Source organism: Delphinapterus leucas, chromosome 3 (assembly GCF_059928025.1).
Source record: "Delphinapterus leucas isolate spDelLeu-1000000601 "Yukka" chromosome 3, BTC_Dleu_Yukka2, whole genome shotgun sequence".
Taxonomy (NCBI): domain Eukaryota; kingdom Metazoa; phylum Chordata; class Mammalia; order Artiodactyla; family Monodontidae; genus Delphinapterus; species Delphinapterus leucas.
Genome location: NC_143131.1, coordinates 160,960,500 through 160,982,162, shown reverse-complemented (window position 1 = coordinate 160,982,162; position 21,663 = coordinate 160,960,500). Strand labels below are relative to the sequence as shown.

At 39.7% G+C, this 21,663-nt stretch overlaps 1 protein-coding gene across 1 annotated transcript in view; it reads right to left on the bottom strand.

Moving 5' to 3' along the window:
- Positions 1–205: 205 nt before the first annotated feature.
- The window catches only part of PRSS38 (serine protease 38), a 29,179-nt gene continuing 7,721 nt past the window's right edge, over positions 206–21,663 (bottom strand). The window contains exons 4-5 of the mRNA XM_089909841.1: positions 4,377–4,519; positions 206–3,900 (exon numbers count right to left, since the gene is read on the bottom strand). Coding sequence (XP_089765967.1) covers positions 3,646–3,900; positions 4,377–4,519 — 398 coding nt within the window. The 3' untranslated portion in view covers positions 206–3,645. The remainder of the gene's footprint in view (positions 3,901–4,376; positions 4,520–21,663) is intronic.

Sequence of the window (21,663 nt, the reverse complement as noted above, 5' to 3'; positions counted from 1 at the left end):
TTGGATGTAATAAGAGAAGTTTTGTCTCTGAAGTCTTTTCTTTTTTTTTCTGGTTTGCATTTTTGGCTTCTTTTTCTCTTGATTATTGTTTGACTAGGTTACTCCCTGCCTGTCATTATTTGCATTTTAATATGATCAAGAATACTGAAAAAATGTACAAATTAATTTGATATTAAGGCCTCCACAAGAGCAATTCAAGATGCATTTTAAGTTGCCACTTTGTACTACTGAGTGGTGGTCACTGATGCACTGACATGTGTGTAGGAGTTGTGTCATTGGAGCACTTACCTTTCCAGGCAGTTTGGCTGCATCTGCAGCCATAGTGTGTTTTTTCACCAGGAACCAACAAAACTTTTCCAAGGCAGACCAGGAAGAGGAATTAAGGCATGCAGGTCATCTGGGATGCATGAAGCACTCAGCTTCAATGGCCACTTTGCCATTGTGTACTTTAAGTTTTCTGGCCAACTGACACAGGGATTTGTAAGTTGTATTTCCTGAAATTCCATTCAAACAGGAGACGTTTGGTATGTTTACTACTGCACATGCTGCATTATCAGCTATATTCCTGACAGCAGAGAGCTTCCATCTTGACCTGTGTGGTAAGAACTAAACTCTCGCTCGCAGACGAGCTTGTGCCTCTGTGCCGCACAGCACAGGACCTGAGTGTTCCTGGCAGCATTGCTGCACCCAAATGGCTAGCAGTTACTCACCTTTTCACAGAAGGATGTATACCATGTAAATAAGTGCAATGCGGGAAGATGTATCACACACTGACTCTCCCTTAACTGGATCCCCAGTGGCCCTGGATGAGAATGAAGGAGAGGCAGGGAAAGACACCAAATGCAGTTAAAGTTTGTCTTAACCAATTGCTGTTAAAATACTCAAGTGTTGCAAACATCACAGATCACAATGATGGGAATGCATTGCTCTGGCCCCGAGTGCAGCTTCGTCTCAGCTTCACGCCAAGGTGCCTCTTGTCACTCCAAGGTCCTGACAGTGCTTGGCACACAGCAGTGTTCAACAAATATCTTGTGACTGTTGCATGGAATGAATGTGGTTATGTTTTGACTATTAAAAGAATTGTAGTGTTCAATCATTCCAAAATTCCTGGAATAAAGTCTACTTGGTCAGGATGTATACTGTTTCTGGGACCAACTTTTTATGGCCATGCCGAATTGCACTTTTGAAAACTTAAATACCTTCAGTGATTTAAAGTGACACATTTCCCATATACTGATTTTCCAACATGTACTTGGGCCCAGTTCTGAGTGTTTTATCCACTGGTGTGTATGCACAGACACAAACTGTCAAGTCTTTACAACATGTTATAATTGCAGCATCTTTATGGGATATTTTAATTTCTGCTGGGTTAGTCCCCACCATGGCCTTCATATTTAGTTTTATTCCTGGGTTTTCTCACTTTTTTGTGTTTCGATACAAACTCTGAAATCAATTTATCTAGCTCCAGAAAAAAAAATACACACACACACATTTTGAGTTGATCTGTTCAAGAATATAGGCTGCCTTATCATTCATCCAAATCTACTTTTTCTTTTGTATGTATGTGTGATGTTTTGTTTTGGTTTTTTTTTTCCCCAGGAGTATTTTAAAGATTTCCTCATATCTATGTTCACATTTCTTGTTAAGGTCATAGGTATCTTATCTCTTTCATTATTATAATTGGAGTCTTGTCTTCCATTATGTAACTTCTAACTGGAATATAGACTGGTTTTGTCTTGTTTTATCTAATGACTTTACCGAATTTTCTTACTATTTGTGGTAGTTTCATAGTTTTCTCTTGGGTGTTCCAGATATGCTCTCTTTTTATAATAGGAGGTAGTTTAAAAGGCTCTTTTCCATTTCCCTGGTTGATCCTCTTGTGCCGCTGTGGTGGCCAATCTTCCAATACGGTGTTAATTAAGCAGCAGGGGATAGAGGAGCAACATTTCTGTGACCCTAACTTCAGCAGAAAGGCACTCAATGTTTCCTCACTAAGGAAAGTGCTAACTTTTAGGCTGAGGTATATATATCTTATTATCCATTGATTCCTTTTTTAAAAGTTGGAAATGGGTTTTGAATTTGTTAAGCACCTTTTCATTAATTTTATTCTCCTTAGAAAAGCAATTAGTATGGTGAATTATATCTATGGGTTTTCTAATACTTAATCATCTTTGCGTTACTGGAATAAATCCTACATGATTATAATGTACTATTTAAAAAATAATGTTGAATTGTTTGTTAATCTTTCATCAGGATTTTTTTTTAATTGACAAGTTGGATTGTCTTGTTTTCTGTGTGATCAGTTTTTGTCTTCACAACACTCTGCTCCCTTGTCTGTGTCTGGAACAGCATGGACAGCATTGGGACAATCCTGTGGTTGAAGGCCTGATATGATTCCCAAGGAGGCCATCTCAGCTAAGGACTTTTACTAGGATAGAGAATTTTTTCTTAAATTTCCCCATTTCTTCTATGGAAACTGGTCTCTAGTCTTCTGTCTCTACTGAGGTTAGTTTTGGTAAATTAGTTATTTCCTAAAAAGTGATACTTTTCATTTTGAATTTATTTATATAGAGGTGTACAGTATCTCTTATGATTTCTTAAATTTTCTGCGCTTAATTGTCGTTTCTTGTTTTGTGTATTTTTGGTCTTACATTATATCTCTTTTTGTGTGTGGCTGCATTGGGTCTTCGTTGAGGTGCGCAGGCTTCTCACTGCAGTGGCTTCTCTTGTTGTGGAGCACGGGCTGTAGGTGCGCGGGCCTCAGTTGTTGTGGCTCGCAGGCTCTAGAGTGCAGGCTCAGTAGTTGTGGCACACGGGCTTAGTTGCTCTGCGGCATGTGGGATCTTCCCGGACCAGGGATCGAACCCGTGTCCCCTGCATTGGCAGGCGTATTCTTAACAACTGCACCACCAGGGAAGTCCCCTCACATTATATCTTGATTATATTCATGATTTATTTTCCTACTTCTTGATTTTTTTTCAAAATCTATATTTCTAAAATGCTAGTTTTAGAGTTTTCTGATGTTTGGCTATTGAATTCTGCTTTTATCTTTTTTAGTTTCCTGTGTGCCTACTCTCAGCTCATGTTTTCCATTTTCCAAATTAGATGTTTGAATATTTAAAACTCTCTGATATTGATAGGTCTAAGTTTTTAAGATGACGACCTTCCCTTTGCCCTGGCTTTGGTCACACCCTGGATTCTATATCCAGACACCAGGGTTTGTATGGCTATCCTTTCTAGAGATGCTGCAGTTTGGTTTATTCTTCTCCTCTCACCCTTCTGCCTGTCATTCTGATAAGGCAGGGTGATGAACATACTCTGTGTGCATGAGGGAGCCTGCACTCTGGATAGAAAATGAACATAAGACTTCTGGGACACTTGCTTTGTAAATATTTAATATCTTACCAAATCTCAGGTGCCCAGAGCACTCAACCAATGTGCTCTGCTCTCCCATGTACCCCTGCCCTTCTGTGATGAGACCAGCCTCTGCCTTCCTGGGTGTGGCCCTGGTCAGCCTCCTCTTGGACCTCACATGTGGGCCTGGCTGATTGCCCACACCTTGCTCAGGTGTGTGAAGGCTTCGGCTGGAGCTGGGTAGGAACAGAGGCATGCAGCCATGAAGAAGCTGGATGAGTGCTGTGGTCCTTACAACATTGACAGGACAGCCAGTGAAGTCACAAGGACATCGATGGCAGCCCCCGGAGTGGAGGAGAGGGTAGGGAGTGGCTGAAGAGGTAAGGGTGTGTTTTCTATGTGATAACGAATCCATTCTGAGAAAAAGGAGACTCGGGCATAAACTGCAGGATACATAGGGTATGTACAACCATGCCCCCAGCTCACTACTCCAATTTGCATCCAGGTGCGGTTGAATTCACAGACAAGTGGGCCCCCAGAGTCACCCTGGAAAAAAGAGGAGTTTCTTGTGAACTGGGAGTTTGGGGCCTCCTGCATGAGGGTGGCCCAATGCCAACACTGTGGGATGGGGCCAGGATCCTGCCACTCATGCAGCCCCACCTTGTTAGTGGGGAGGCCCTGCTGCAGGCAAGCAGTGTTCACTGCATTGTCCTGCAAGTAGAGGGTGGGTGCTATGGAGTGACAGTCAACAGGCATGGCCCCTGGGCAGACGTGGAGCCCTGGGCTGCTCTGGCCAGCACTGGGGTCCACAGGGCCTGACTGAGGCCTGTGTTCCATTTGCACATAAGCTACCCTGTGGCTTCCCACTCAACCCATGGCTGCATGGAGATGTACTTCTGATCCCCACAGGAGCCAGGTGGTCTGGGACCACCTACCCAACTGGCAGAAGTGCCCTGGGCTTAAAGCAGATGGAAGATCTGAAATCCCTGGGCTTAGCCTCCCGCCCCCACAGTGGGTTGTACCTCACAAGCAGTCTTCATGTTCCTGAGGTCCCCGGCACACAGCATGTCCGGCAGAATGTAGGACGTGTGTCCATAGAGCAGCTGGCATAGGGGCAATGGGACCAGAGGCAGCTGCACCTCCTGCAGCTTGTCTGAAGTGTCTCCTGTCAGAAAGGAGTGCAGGCCCAGTGAATGGTCTTCTCACACCTGTTCCACAGGGCACACCAAGCCCCAGGGCCTAGTGGGCTCACACTGGAGTTCCTTCTCTTACTCCCACCCTCCACATGGCTCCTTTCTCTGCAATGGGGACTGAGGCTTTGGTCAATAAAGTTTAAACATATGTCACATGACACTTCCTAAGAGAGATGTTAAGAGCCAGGACTTGGTTCAGCCCATTACATTCCCATTGCCGTGGCTCAAGTGCAAACAGCTCCATCAGCTGAGTCCCTGGGTGAGAGTGAGCGGATGACACAGTGTGTGCAAGAAAGTAGCCTCCAATTTTTGTGGGTTGTCACTCCATGTGTCCTTGTCTATACCAATGGATATAGTAATTGCTCCCAGAAAACTTGCACTTTCCTGACCAATGTGCAAGTGGGCCTGCTCCGCCTGGAAAGGAGCTGTTCTCACAGGTTAAAGACTCAAACGATTGGGTATCAAGTGGGGGCATGTATTTGGGGATGGCATAGCCTGCGGTAGGTGGGGAATCAGTTTTAGAGCTAACGAATGTGTACCTCGAAGGAAGAAAATGGGAAGCAGAATATCAGCAGTGTTTGCAGTTGCTGCTGTGTTGGCAAGTTAATATCAGGAGAGGAGCCATGGAAGAATTAGATGATTGCAAATAGGAATGCAGAGCAACAGAAGGAGTCAAAAAACTCAGGGTGGGGGATGATGGAGAAGCAACACAGTGAAATGCAGTTGGGAAATACTTTTAACTACTAAGCCAGCTAAAAATCTACCTGAGGCCTTTCATTGTGCCCACAGTGGGGTGACTGGGAGTGAACTTCCCTCTACCATAAGCTAGCAGTAAACATGTCTACCCAGCAGGAAATTATTTCCCACTGGACCTGAGTCAGGGCAGGGCTGTGGCCCCTGAGCAAAGAGAACAGATGAGGCAAGGTCTACAAGGGCCCCATCATCCTGCCTGGGGCACACTCCAGGCTGTGGCATGAGGAGGAGCACAGGCAGCTGGAATCCGCAAAGGCAGATGCCAGAAGGAGGGTGCTCCAGAGAGAAGGACCCTAGAGGGAACACAGGGGGCCTCAGTGCCCCACGTCTGCCATTGGACCCCGAGCCATGTGTGCAGAATGTACAATTCCACAGGAAGGGCAGAATGGCCAGGTTAGACTTCACAGTTCCCAGAGTCAAGAGTGGAGAGTCTTGTGGCGCAACCAAGACATTGAGTGAAAACAGTGTAGATGCAGGGTAAAATATCCCTTACACAGATGCCAAGGCCCACATGGAACCAGGTGGACAGAGGGCCAGAATGATGGGCTCTGCACAATTATTAGCACAGCACAAAGGAAGAGGTGTATCACAGAAGTGGAAGGGAGAAATCAGCTAGCTGTAACTTCAATGAGTTCTTCAATTGTGGGCTAGTGTGCCAGTTCAGAATGATGAGAAATCAGACAAGAGGAGGATTGCACTCACTGGTAGGTCTTTCCCTTAGCTCTCCACTAGCAGCTCATGAAATATAGGGGCACAGCAGGGGTCCACAGAGAGGGAACCTCAGTGCAGGTGTTCAGAAAATGACCACTACCACTGGGGACCTGTAAGAATACAGCTTGCTTCCCTACTCACATGTGGAGCAAAAGCCTTCTACTGGTTGTGTGTGTGTGTGTGTGTGTGGGGCCACCACATACTCCTGCCCTCAGAACCTGGTACAGGTGGACTATTCTGGAGGAAGAGTAGAAACAAGCCCTACATCCCTGGAAAACCTGAGGTGCCAAGAGCCCACATCAGTAACATGAGAGGTCTGCTAACATGAGGGCAGGGTCTAGATTCTCTCAGAGCCATCACAGATACAAAGCAGAGCTTAGCTGCCCCAAAGGTAGAGTAGTGGTGCACAGAGGTCCATTTCCAAATCTAAGACCTACAGCTCTGCCTGAGGCTGAGGCTGGATCAGGGGATCAAGTTTCCTCCTTCTCAATAGCAGCCTAGTAATGAACACCAAGAACAGTAATTTTCTTCTGGAGGGCAGGCAAAATGTGCTGTGGATGTACAGAGATGTGAAGTGAAGGGTGAAGCAGGAACAGAGAAACACCCCAGGTCTCACACAGAGCACAACATTGCAGCAGCCCACCATGGAGGGACCTGAAGCCTCTGGTGCTCTGAAGTCAGTAAGAGCAACAACAGAAGCCACAACCCAGCTCAAGTTCTCACTAGCCTGAATCAGCCCTGCCCCACCCTACTAATGCTTTGGCAGAAGAAGAGGAATGCCTATTTTGGGGTACAGAATATTTAGTCTTAAATATTCTTCTATAATGTCTAACATTCAACCAAAAATTAAAAGATACACATATATCCACACACACATGCACAGACACAAAGGTATGGGGAAGGCAGGAATAAAACACTGGACCCACTGTCAAGAGATAAAACATTGAAGACAGTCAGGCCCAGAGATGACCAAAATGTTGAAAGTATATTTAAGGAACATTAAAATAACTATGATTAATATGTTGAAGAAATTATTAAGAAGTAAACAACAAGCATGAAAAAAATGAAGAATTTAAGCAGAGATATGGAAACTACAAAAAAAAGGACCAACTGGAAATGCCAGAAATACACATTATCAGAGATTAAAAAATTACTTCAATGGGTGTATCAGCAGACTGGACACAAATGAGGAAAAAAAATCAATGAATGTGAAAATAGGTTAATAGCTATTACCCATGCTGAAACACAAAAGGAAAAGAGTGGGGAATAAAGCAAAACAGAGCACTTAAGAGCTGTGGGACAATAGCAGCGTAACATATGTGGAATTATTCCCAGAAGAAGAGAGTACAGAGGATAAGAAATATGTGGAGATATAATGGTCAAGAAATTTCCAAAATTAAAGACTATAATAACCAGAGATTCAAGAAGTTCAGAGAGCCCCAGGCCAGAATAAAACAAGCAAACACATACACTTAGAAACATCATAGTCAATGGAATTCCCTGGTGGACCAGTTGTTGGGACTCTGCCCTTCCACTGCAGGGGGCATGGATTCAATCCTTGGTCAGGGAAATAAGGATCCTGCAGGCTGCATGGCTGAAAGAAAGAAAGAAAGAAAGAAAGAAGGAATCATAGTCAAATGGCTGTGAAACAAAGTCAAGGAAAAGCCTGAAGACAGGGAGGGTGGGGAAATATTTCATACAGAATATCATGAATAAGAGTTACAAGTTTATCATCAAAAACTATGCAAGCCAGAATAAAATGAAGCAGCCTCTTGCAAAGCAAAATAAAACCAGAAAACCGTCTACCCAGAATTCTGTATCTAGAATTATCTTTCAAAACTGAAGGTAAAATAAAGACTTCTTCAGACAAAGAGATCTGTAACTCTTATTCATTGCTGACAGTGTAAAATTGTACATACATTTTGGAAAATCCTTTGTAGTTTCTCAGAACTGCATAAATAAGTAAACACATTGTCATGTATGCACCCAAGAGCAATGAAAGCACATATGTAGAGAGAGTTGTGAGAGAATGTTCCTAAGAGTTTTATTCACAATAGCCCCAAACTGAAGCAACCCAAATGTCAGTCAACAGAAGAATAGACAAATGAATTTTGGTATTTATGTGATTAAATATTCCTCAACAATAAACAAAAAGGAACTAATGATACATGCAAAACATGAATAAATCTTACAGAGTATATTGAGCAAAAGAGTACTGTAATTCCATTTATATAAAGTCCAAAAATATAAAACTCATTAATAGGGACAGAAATGAGAACAATACTTACCTTAGAAGAAAGAGTTTGGCTGCAGAGCAGTAAGAGAGCTTTTAGAGATGATGAAAATGTTAAATGTATTGATTTGCGAGATTCATGAATGTTTATAAGAAAAAGAAACAATCCTAAAAGCTAAAAAAAAAGACCAGAGAAGCTCACTGAAGAACATTCAAAGAAGAGTTGAGTGAGTGGGAAACGGTGTGGTCTTGTGAGCTGAGTGTCAGAGAATTCTTTTTGTTGGTAATTTTCAGAGGTTTGCTGGTGTAGAATAGGAGAAGAGGGGAATAAAGAAGAAATATGTATTGTATTGAAGTCAGAACCCATGTAATGTTATCTAAGCGACCTAAATAAAGATGGGGCTACTTTCTAGTTATTTTTGGTTTGTTGGCCTTGACTGAGAAACTGCAAAACTGCATTAGGTGGTCCTAGGGTTACTTGGACCACTTTTTTTTTTTTTTTTTTTTTTGCAGTATGCGGGCCTCTCACTGTTGTGGCCTCTCCCGCTGCAGAGCACAGGCTCCAGACGCACAGGCCCAGCGGCCATGGCTCATGGGCCCAGCCACTCCACAGCGTGTGGGATCTTCCTGGACTGGGGCACGAACCCGTGACCCCTGCATCGGCAGGCAGACTCTCAACCACTGCGCCACCAGGGAAGCCTTTGGACCACTTTTGATTTGTGCATCCTAGAGCATGTTCTTGCATTCTAGATGGTTCTCTCACTGAGTGCTGCTGAGGGAAGGCCATAATGCTGTGGTTGTATCTTGAATGAAGGGTAAGTCAGGCCCAGGGTCTCATACAGGATGAGAAGATATATAAAGGCAGCTTCCAGCTAGAAGAGAATGGAACCTGCCATTCTTTTATTTAGGTCCAAGCTTCCCAATCTGTGGCCTTAGTTCCTGAGGGGTAGTGGATTCTATGCCCTGGAATCCATGTATATACCATGATTGTCTGTGAGAGATTTGCGGAGAGGATCCTGGGAGATGGCCAAGTAGGAAACACGGAATCTGTCTCCCACCAGGACAACTGCACTGGCAGAATTTGTCTGATATAAGTATTTTGGAACTCTAGAATCTGTTGAAGGCTTGGAGGGTAAATTGCAGTCAACTTTAGTCAGTTTCAGCTCTTAGCACAGTAACAGCTACAAACCCCCACCCCTGGGACAGGCAGCTGTACACATATCCCTGGAGAGCTTGCACACAGCATGTGAGAGCCAAGGTGAGCAAAGAAGACCCTGTCCTCTGTATATTGGGGATCTGTGCTTTGATTGCTGTTCTGATCACAGAGGTACACACAAAGAGGGAGGCAGCCATTGTTGTTGCATCTCTCCCAATTGTCACAAGCACCTCCTGCTCCAGATGAAGTGACTTCTAGGGAATTTATGGGGCCATGGCCCTTTTCTCCCTTCATTTTTCTTTTTTTGGGATCCAGACATTAAAGACTAGGACATTCAAAAGCAACTGAATATATGGGGAAAATTAGAAAGTAACCATGCATGCCCAGGTAAAGGTTCAGAAAAAACATAAGATCTCAACCTCAAACTGGTCCTCTGCACAGAGACAGCCTACAACAATCACTAACACACACAAATTTTTTTAAACCCAGAAAACCCTGGGTAAGGGGGAGGATCTGATTTCCATAGCTACCACATTGTTAGATTAAAATGTCCAGTGTTCGACAAAAAACCACAAGACACACAGAGAAACAGGAAATGGCTCAATCAAAGGAAAAATATAATTAACAGAATCTGTCCCTAAGAAAGACATAAAGGCAGATATATTAGATAAACTTTAAAACATGGTCTTAAAGATGCTCAAAGAACTAAAAGATGTGGAGAAAGTCAAGAAAATAATGTGTGAGCAAAGTGGAACTATCAACCAAGATAGAAAATCTAAAAATAAAACAAAAAGGAGGGGCTTCCCTGGTGGCGCAGTGGTTGAGAGACCGCCTGCCAATGCAGAGGACATGGTTTCATGCCCTGGTCCGGGAGGATCCCACATGCCGCGGAGCAGCTGGGCCCGTGAGCCATGGCCGCTGAGCCTGCATGTCCGGAGCCTGTGCTCCGCAACGGGAGAGGCCACAACAGTGAGAGGCCCACATGCCGCAAAAAAAACCAACAACAAAACAAAACAAAAAGGAACTCCAAAGCTGAAAAGTACAATGACTGAAATGAAAACTTCACTAGATGGATTCAAAGGCAGCTCTGAGCAGGCAGAAGAAAGAAGCGGTGAACTTCAAGATAGGACAATGGAAATTATTGAGGTTGAGGAACAGAAATAAAAAAGATGGAAGAAAAGCAAACAGAGCCTAAGGGACCTGTGGGACACCATCAAGAAGCCAACATACACATTATGGGTGTCCCAGGAGAAGAGAGAGATAAAGGGGCAGAAAGAATATTTTAAGAAATAATAGCTGAAAAATTTGCAAATTTAATGAAAGACATAAATATAAAAATCCAAGGGGCTCAACAAACTCCAGGAAAGATGAATTCAAAAGGATCCACACTGAAACACATTATAATCAAACTTTCAAAAGCCAAAGCCAGAGAGCGAATTCTGAAAGCAGTAAAAGAGAAGAGAATCATCACATACAAGGGATCCTCAATAAGATTATCAGTATATTTCTCATCAGAAACTTTGGAGACCAGAAGACAATGGACAGATATAGTTAAAGTGATAAAAGAGAAAAACTGTCAAACCAAGAATTTTAATCTGGCAAAAGTGTCTCTCCAAAGAGGGGAGGAACCAAGCTATTCTTAGAAATTCCTAGATAAACAAATGTAGAGTGGGTTTGTGACCACTAGACTTGCCATGCAAGAAATGCTCAGGGGAGTACTGCAGGTAAAAAAAAAATGGACACTAGACAGTAACTTAAAGGCATATTAAAAAATGAAGATCTCAATAAAAATAAATACATTGTTAGTGATAAGAGCCATTTTATTGTAACAATGTTTTGTAACTGCACTTTTTGTTTTCTACATGATTTAAAAGACCAATACATTTAAAAGAATTGTTAGTTTATGTTTGGGAGCACAAAATGTATAAGATGTAATTTTGTGACATCAACAACCAGATTGGCTGTGGATGGAACTCTAAAGGAGCAGAGTTTTTGTATGTTATTGAAGTTAAGCTGTTGTAAATTCAAATTAGAAAGTTAAAGGTAATCCCCAAGATAATCACAAAGAAAATAGCTATAAAATATACACAAAAGGAAAGAAATTTAAACATTTTACTACAAAAAATCAACTAAATACAAAAAAATAGTCATGCAGGAAATTAGAGACAAAAAAGCTATGGGGCATATAGAAAACTAGTATCACAATGACAGAAGTAAGTCCCTCCTTATCAATAATTATTTTAAATCTAAATAGACTTAAACTCTCCAATCAAAAGGCAGAGATTTTCAGAATGGATTAAAAACACGTGACCTAACTATATGATGACTACAAGAGTCACTTGAGATCCAAAGGCACAAACAAGTTGAAAGTGAAAAAATGGAAAAAGATAGTTCATGCAAATAGTAACCAAAAAAGAGCAGGAGTGGTTATTCTAATATCAGACAAAAAAAAGATTTTTAAATCAAAAAACTTTATAAGAGACAAAGAAGGACATTACATATTAATAAAAGACTCAAAACAGCAAGAAGATATAACAATTATAAATATTTACATCTAAATATATGAAGCAAAAACTGACAGAATTCAAGGGAGAAATAGAAAGTTCTACAATAATATTTGCAGACTTCTATACCTCTCTCACAATAATGGATAGGACAATCAGACATAAGATAAACAAGGAAACAGAGGACTTAACACAATAAACCAACTAGATATAATAGACATATACAAAACATTCCACCCAACAACAGCATAAACATTTTCCTCAAGTACACGTGGGACATTTTCCAGGAGAGACCATATTTTAGGCCACAAATTAAATCTCAATAGATTTAAAAATATTGATAGGATGAAAATTTCATGACATTGGATTTGGCCGTGATTTCTTGGATACGACACCAAAGGCACATGTAGCAGAAGAAAAAATAGACAAACTGGACTTCATGAAGATTTTAAAATTTTGTACATGAAAGACACTATCCACAGTTGCCTTTTTAAGGCAACCTATGGTCTAGGAATAAATATTTGCAAATCATATATCTTATAAGGTATTAGCATCCAAAATATATAGAAAACTCCTAAAACTCAACAACAAAAATACCCAAACAACCCGATTCCAAAATGGGCAAAGAACTCAAATAGACATTTCTCCGAAGAAGACATATGAATTGCCAATCAACTCATGAAAAGATGCTCAACATGCACATCAAAACTGCAATGAGATACCACTCCACACCCATAAGGATGGCTACCATCAAAACACAGAAAACAACAAGGGTTGGCAAGGATGTGGAGAAATTGGAACACTTGTGCACTCTTGGTGGGAATATAAAACGGTACAGCTACTATGAGAAACAGAATGGAGGTTGCTCAAAAAATTAAAAATATGATTACCATTTGACCCAGTACTTCTATTTCTGGGTATATACCTAAAGAATTGAAAGCAGGGGCTAAAATAGCTATTTGTACATCCATTTTCATACCACCATTATTCACAATAGCTAAAACATGGAAGCAACCCAAGTGTCCACTGACTGATGAATGGATTACCAAAATGTGGTGTGTGCACACTATGGAATATTATTCAGCCTTCAAAAGGAAGGAAATTTTGCAGGCCTGATAGACATTTCTCCAAAGAAGACATACAGATGGCCAACAGGCACATGAAAAGATGCTCAACATCGCTAATCATTAGAGAAATGCAAATCAAAACTACTGGTGTATCACCTCACACCAGTCAGAATAGCCATTATTAAAAAGACTACAAATAATAAATGCTAAAAAGGTGTGGAGAAAAAGAAACACTCCTATACTGTTGGTGGCTTCAGCCACTATGGAGAACAGTATGGAGGTTCCTTAAAAAACTAAAAATACAGTTACCATATGATCCTGCAATCCCACTCCTGGGCATATACCCAGAGTAATTCGAAAAGATACATGCATCCCAATGTTCATAGCAGCACTATTTACAATAGCCAAGACATGGAAGCAACCTAAATGTCCATTGACACATGAATAGATAAAGAAGATGTGGTATATATACACAGTAGAATATTAGTCATCCATAAAAAGAATGAAATAATGCCATTTGCAGCAACATGGATGGATCTAGAGATTATCATATTAAGTGAAGTAAGTCAAAGGCAAATATCATATGATATCACTTATATGTGGAATCTAAAAAAATGATACAAATGAACTTATTTATAAAACAGAAACAGACTCACAGACATGGAAAACAAACTTATGATTACCAAAGGGGATAGTGGGGGTGGGGGCAGACAAACTGAGATATATGTACTACTATATATAAAATAGATAAACAAGGACCTACTGTATAGCACAGGGAACTATATTCAATATCTTATAATAATCTGTTATGGAAAAATATCTGAGAATATATATATATATATATATATATATATATATATATATAGTTTAATGGGTATACAGTTTCAGATTTACAAGATGACAAGAATCCTGGGGATGGATGGTGGTGATGGATGCACACCAATGTGAATGTATTTAACACCACTGAACTGAACACTTAAAAATAGTTAATGTGGTAAATTTTATATTTTGTGTATTTTAACACAGTAAAAAAAAATAAAGATTTGTGCTAAGAAGTTCCCTCAACTGAGAAGACCCAAGAGGGTCAGGATCATAAAGCAGATACAAGTTACAGTGTACTAATTTCCCTATTTGAGAGATGTTTACATAGGTATGCATTATATTATTACAAACAAACATAAAGAAGATCACATATGAACCAATGAATAATATTTTTTGAACCATGAATTAGGATGACTCCCATTCTCTGCCCCTGATGGCCAAAGAAAGCAAGATAGACAGATACCAGACATATGAAATGACACTGGATGTCTGATAAGAGAGAGAGGACTGGGATGAATTTGGGAAAGGTCTCCTAGAATGAGAATACCGTGGAGAATTCATATGATCTGGGCCTACAGAGATCATGGGTGTGCATCCCCCCATTCCCCTGCAGAGGTTGGGGTGCAGACATTTGTAAGATAAACCTGGGGGACGAGAAATATTGCTAGGAGATGAGTGGTCCTGGTTTCAGAGTAAACTGAATTTGAGCGTTGGGTCAATCATTTCCTGAATGAGGTTAAAAACGAGACTATTGAAAAGTATGTTGGAAGATTACTGAAGGTTTAAAGCAACAATAATGTCAATATAGTGTGCAGAAGTAAAATATAGAACAATAGCATAAGGAATTGAAGGGGGAAATGGAGTTATACTATGCTAAGTGTTTATCTGTTAAGCAGTAAACTATAAACTGAGGGGAGATAAATTTCATTAATGAATCCAATTCTCCACACTTTCCGACATATATGCCCTTTGCCATATGTCTTTGCAGTCACTCCTGTTGAGAGGTGTAATGTATTTTCTCAGTCCTTAGGTCTGAATTTTACCACATGACATGCTTTGTCAATGGGATTTGAGCAGAACTGTTGCAAACAAAGGCTTCAAAACGTGTTGTGTTTCTCCCATAATTCAAAAGAGTCATGTACACAACGTTCATTGCAGCACTATTTACAATAGTCAGGACATGGAAGCAACCTAAGTGTCCATCGACAGATGAATGGATAAAGAAGATGTGGCACATATATACAATGGAATATTACTCAGCCATAAAAAGAAACGAAATTGAGTTATTTGTAGTGAGGTGGATGGACCTAGAGTCTGTCATACAGAGTGAAGTAAGTCAGAAAGAGAAAAACAAATACTGTATGCTAACACATATATATGGAATCTAAAAAAAAAAAAAAGATTCTGAAGAACCTAGGGGCAGGACAGGAATAAAGACGCAGATGTAGAGAATGGACTTGAGGACACTGGGAAGGGGAAGGGGAAGCTGGGGCGAAGTGAGAGAGTAGCATTGACATATATACACTACCAAATGTAAAATAGATAGCTAGTGGGAAGCAGCTGCATAGCACAGGGAGATCAGCTCGGTGCTTTGTGACCACCTAGACGGATGAGGTAAGAAGGATGGGAGGGAGACGCAAGAGGGAGGGGATATGGGGATATATGTGTACATATAGCTGATTCACTTTGTTATACAGCAGAAACTAACATGACATTCTAAAGCAATTATACTCCAAAAAGATGTTTTAAAAAAGGTGTTGTGTTTCTCCACCACTGCCTGTGTACATTTTCTGGCCAGCCTGCTGGACAGTGAAAGATGCATGAATCAGAGTCTAGCACTCCAGCTCAGTATGTCACAGGCCAGCCCATAGAGAGACAACGATTAGATACACAGGCAAGCTCAGCCATAATCAGCAGGACCACACAGCTCAAGACCTGTTCATGTAAAAGTGTTGCCAGTCTGGGCTAAAAGGTAGTGTGATGTTCAAAATGTCAAAAAGGCTCTGGGCCCCAGGAGAGGCTGGGAAATTTGCTCAATGTGATATTTTTCAAGGCCCTTTTAAGAAGTAGCTAAGGAGCAGGATATCTCAGAGAACAGTGCCAAGAGCCATGGAAAACAATGAGTCATTCAAAATCTTAGGAGGTTTATTGTAGAAATTGGGGAACTAATTCTAAAATTCATATGGAAACGCAAAGGACCCAGAATGCTCATGATAATCTTGAAGAAGAGAAACAACTGTGGAGGATGTGTTAAGACCAGACTCATCATAAAGTTATGGTAAACACAGCACTGTTGTACTGGAGAGATCCATGTGGCAGAATAGTAAGCCTGGAAGTAGACCCCCACACATACGGTCACAAGATGTTTGACAAAGGTGCCAATACAGGTCAGTGGGAAAAGGCGATATTCTTTACAAATGGTGCTAGAGCAAGTGAATATCAATATAGAAAAAAGTGAACCTTTTTTTCCCTCACATCACATGCAAAAAATTAATTTTAGATGGATCTTATAACTAAAGGTAAAAATTAAACTCATAATGCTTCTAGGATAAATGGAGAAATTATCTTCATGAGCTTACAATAAGCAAATCTTCATAAGCAGGATACAAAAGACCCTACGTATGAAAGAAAAAAAACAAGCCATAGTCTAGCAGAGAATATTTACATACCTATCAAAGTACATGTATCTAGAATATATAAAAAATTCTACAAATCATAAAACCTCAAGAAGCTATCATGACACAATGACCGGCATAGCTAAAGTGAAAAAGACTGATACTATCAAGTGTTGGCAATGATGTGGAGCAACTAGCACTCTCATACATTGGTGATGGGAATATAAAAAGTCACAACCAGTTTATAAAACTGTTTGGCCATTTCTAATAGAGTTAAATTTACCCCACTCAATAGCCAACACATTCTATATTACCAAGTATATCCCCAAGATAAGCAAGTACGTATGTTCACAAAAGGACTTATACAATAATATTTGTTGTAGACTTTTTCATATGACCTAAAAACTGGGGACAACTCAGATGTCTATCTAAAGGAATATGGATAAAATAACTTTTGCCAAGTTCATACAATGGAAGATTAAATGACAGAAAAACAAGATGACTACTGATATGAACAACAATGTGGATGAATCTCACAAACAGCAGGATGAAGGAAAGAGAAAAAAGAATACATGCTATGTGATTTCTTAAACATGAGGTTTAAGACAAAGCATATCTGGGCTTCCCTGGTGGCGCAGTGGTTGAGAGTCTGCCTGCCAATGCAGGGGACACGGGTTCATGCCCCTGTCCAGGAGGATCCCCCATGCCGCACAGCGGCTGGGCCCGTGAGCCATGGCCGCTGAGCCTGTGCGTCTGGAGCCTGTGCTCCACAACGGGAGAGGCCACAACAGTGAGAGGCCCACGTACCGAAAAAAAAAAAAAAAAAAGACAAAGTGTATCTAAGAATCCACTGCCAAATCCAAGGTCATGAAGATTTACTCCTATGTTTTCTTCTAAGATGTTTTTTGTTGTTTTTTTTTTTGGTACGCAGGCCTCTCACTGCTGTGGCCTCTCCCGTTGCGGAGCACAGGCTCTGGATGTGCAGGCTCAGCAGCCATGGCTCACGGGCCCAGCCGCTCCGCGGTATGTGGGATCCTCCCAGACTGGGGCACGAACCCGTGTCCCCTGCATTGGCAGGCAGACTCTCAACCACTGTGCCACCAGGGAAGCCCCTAAGAGTTTTATATTAACTCTTAATTTTAGGTTGTTGACCCATTTAAAATTTTGTGTATGGTGTGAGATGGGGGTCCAACTTCATTCTTCTGAATGTGGGTATTCAGTTGTCCCACCATCATTTGTTGAACAAACTATTCTTTCCCCATTTAATGGAGTGGCACCCTTGTCAAAAGTCAATTGGCTATAGATGTATGCATTTATTTCTGGGCTTTCAATACTATTCCACTGATCTATATATCTATTCTTATGCCAGTACCACATTGTTTTGATTATTGTAGCTTTGTAGAAAATTTTGAAATCAGGAAGTGTGAGTCTTTCAACTTTGATCTTTTTCAAGACTGTTTTGGCTATGCAGGCTCCCTTCCAATTCCACAGGATTTTGAGGATCAGTTTTTCCATTTCTGCAAAATGTTGGAATTTTGATAGAGACTGCACTGAGTATGTAGATCACTTTGGGGAGTGCTGACATCTTAACAGTATTAAGTTTTCCAATTCAGGAACGTGACTTGTCTTTACATTTATTTAGGTCTTGTAAAATTTCTTTTAGCAATGTTTTATAGCTTTCAGTATACCAGTCTTTCACTTCCTTGGATAAATTTATTTATAGGTAATTTTCCTTCTGGATGATATGGAATTGTTTTCTTAATTTCCTTTTTCAATTGTTCATTAATGTGTATAGAAACTGATTTTTTTTGTGTGTGTTGATCTTGTGCCCTGCAAATTTGTTGAATTTGTTTATTGTCTGTCATCTGCGAAGAGAGATAGTTTTACTTCTTCATTTCCTATTTGGATGTCTTTCATTTCTTTTTATTGCCTAATGTATCTGTCTAGAGTCTGGTACAATATAGAACACCAGTGGTGAAAATGAGCATCCCGTCTTGTTCCTGATATTAGGGGTAAGTTCTCAGTCTTTCTTCACTGAGTATAATGTTAGCTGTGAGTTTTTCATAAACGCCTTTAATCATCTTGAAGAAGTACCTTCCTATCCCTAGTTTTATGAGTGTTTCTTTAAACTATGAAAGGATGTTGGATCCTGTCAAATACTTTTTATCCATCATTTGAGATTATCATATGGTTTTTTTCCACTTTTTAATGTGGTATATTACATTGATCAATTATTGTGTGTTGAACCTCCTTTGTATTCCAGGAATAAATCCTACTTTGTTGTAGTGTATAATCTTTCTAATATACTGTTGGATTCAGTTTGCTGGTATTGGTTGATGATTTTTGCATATATATTCATGAGGGATAGTGGTCTGTGATTTTCTTTTCTTGTGGCATCTTTGTCTGGCTTTGGTGTCTGCGTAATGTTAGCCCCATAGAATGAGCTCCTCTCCTGTTTTTTGGAGAATCTGAAAATAATTGGTGTTAATTTTTCTTAAAATGTTTGGTAGTATTTACCAGGGAAGTCATCTGGTCCTGGACTATTCTTTGTTGAGAGGTTTTTGAATATTGATTCAATCTTTTTACTTGTTATAAATCTATCCAGAAACTTTATTTTTTCTTGATTCAGTTTTGATAATTTGACTGTTTATAGTAATTTTCCCATTTCATGTTAATTATCTAATTTGTTGATATAGAATTCATTGTAGTATTATCTTATAATCCTTTTTATTTCTGTAAGGTCAGTTGTGATGTTCCCTGTTTCATTTCTGATTTTAGCTATTTGTACTTTACCTTGTTTTTCTATTTTTGTGGTCAGTCTAGCTAAAGTTTTGTTAATTTTGTCAATCTATTCAAATAACTAACTTTTATTTCATTCACTCTAATTTTTTCTATTCTCTATTTCATTTTTTTCTGCTCTAATCTTCATTATTTCCTTCCTCTTGCTAGCTTTGGGTTTAGCTTATTCTTTTTACAGTTCCTTAAGTCATAAAATGAAGCTATTTATTTGGGGTCTGACTTCTTGTATAGCTATAAATTTCCCTCTGAGCATTGATTTCACTGCATTCTATAAGTTTTGGTAATGTGTTTTTGTTTTTATTCACCTCAAAATATTTTCTAATTTAATATGTGATTTCTCCTTTAATCCTTGTTTGTTTAAGAGTTGTAACATGTTCTTTGGAAATAAGGAAAGTAAACCTAATTGAAAGAAGTATAATGCTAGGAATAAAGAAATTAGATTAACATGTGCATAAAGCCAGATAAGCATGTGCTGTATAAAACAGCAGTAAAAGAGAATAACCTTGATTGTATAAAAAAGATGGAATGAAAATACTGGAAAACAGTAACATACAGAATGGAAGTAACATATGAAATAATAAAACATATATATGTTCATATATATAAATATATGAAACGGTATTTTTTCCTTTGGATAACATGTATAACTGAACATACATGAGTATATATGTTCATAACTCATGTATGTTCAGGTATGCATGTTAAAAATTTAAGAAGAGCTACAAGAAGATTAAAAATTGTAAATTTAACTTGCAGAACAGTAGACAGTAAAAAAGTAATATAGAAAATCAGGGACTTCCCTGGTGGTGCAGTGGTTAAGAATCCACCTGCCAATGAAGGGGACATGGGTTTGAGCCCTGGTCCAGGAAGATCCCACATGCCACGTGGCAACTAAGCCCATGTGCCACAACTACTGAACCTCCATTTTAGAGCCTGCAAGCCACAACTACTGAGCCTGTGTGCCACAACTACTGAAGCCCACATGCCTAGAGCCCATGCTCCACAACAAGAGAAGCCACTGTAATGAGAAGCCCGTGCACCACAACGAAGAGTAGCCTCCACTCTCAGCAACTAGAGAAAGCCTACATGCAGCAACAGACCCAACACACCCCAAACTAAAATAAATTAATTAATAAAAAAAGGAAATCAGTCTATTGGAAAGGGAGAATGACAGGGAAAATATTTAAAAGAAAGCAGCAAACAGACAGTACAAAATAATAATTTAGAAATAAGTCTACACATGAGATTTCTGGCTAGGATGGAGTGAAGAGGTCAGCAAACCCTTTCTCCAATAAACAAGTATAAAACTGAACAAAATTATTTTTAAAAATTTCAGGGCTCCATAGGTCAAACAAAAGCAAAGGAAACTTGAGAGGTGCTTATTCATGAACAACTGGTAGAACTTTGGATAACAATGGCAAAAGTCTGACCTAGTTGTCTGGGGCTTCACCACTCTTGACACTCCTCTATCTCTGCTCTGTCACTGTGGTAGTTTTACCTTGGTAGGGCTGGCTGGGAAAGCAGTTTTTCTGCCAGAGGGAGAGAACTTGATTTGGAGGGGACAGCTAAAAAAAAACAACACTTTGTACTGTCATTTAAAGTATTTAGATTTGTAGGAAATGAGTAAGGAAGACCTAAAGCAGTATTGGTCTGAGACTGTCATTCTGGGTGGGGTGAACAGTGTCTCTGATGGAAATTTATGGGGACTCTGGAAATAAAAGGGCAATAGAAAGGCTAGATAAATCTCCACTGATCCCTGGGATGACTGTGTAACTATATGTATAAACATGGAGGCACAAGTGGGCTCAGGGAAAAGTAAAAGCTGAGGCAGACTCAAGAGTCACACAGACTCTAAATGTGTTCACCAGCCTCCACACAAAACCCACTGTCAAAGGTGGAAGCCTTAGAAGTTTGAGATGTCCAAATCATTGGCTAACCAATGAGATATTAAGACACAGTGGTGACACTTAGGAAGCCAGAATAAAAATAATAAATAGAAGAATTAAGAATAAAAAAATGAGCACAGACCTCAGCAACTACAAACTACAAGAGAGATTCTGCAAACTAAGTCCAGGCAAATTACTCAAAACAAAGCAAAAGAAATCAAAACCTTCAGGGAAAATCAGAATCCAAAGTTCTTACAATGTTTTATGTATGTCCAATTTTCAACAATAAAAATTCTATGCAAAAAATAAGAAAGTATGACCCATATTCAGGAAAAAACAAGTCAATATAAAGAAGCTCTGTGTGGCCCCAGGTGTTGATTTTAGTTGATAAATATTTCAAAACAGTTGTTATAAGTATGTTTAAAGAATTTTTTAAACTACATTAAAAAAGTTAAATGAAAATATCATGATAATGAGTCAACACATAGGGAATCTTAGCAGAAATACAAAAACTATAAATAAAAAGAATAAAATGAAAATTCTAAAGTTGAAAAGTTCAGTAACCAGTAT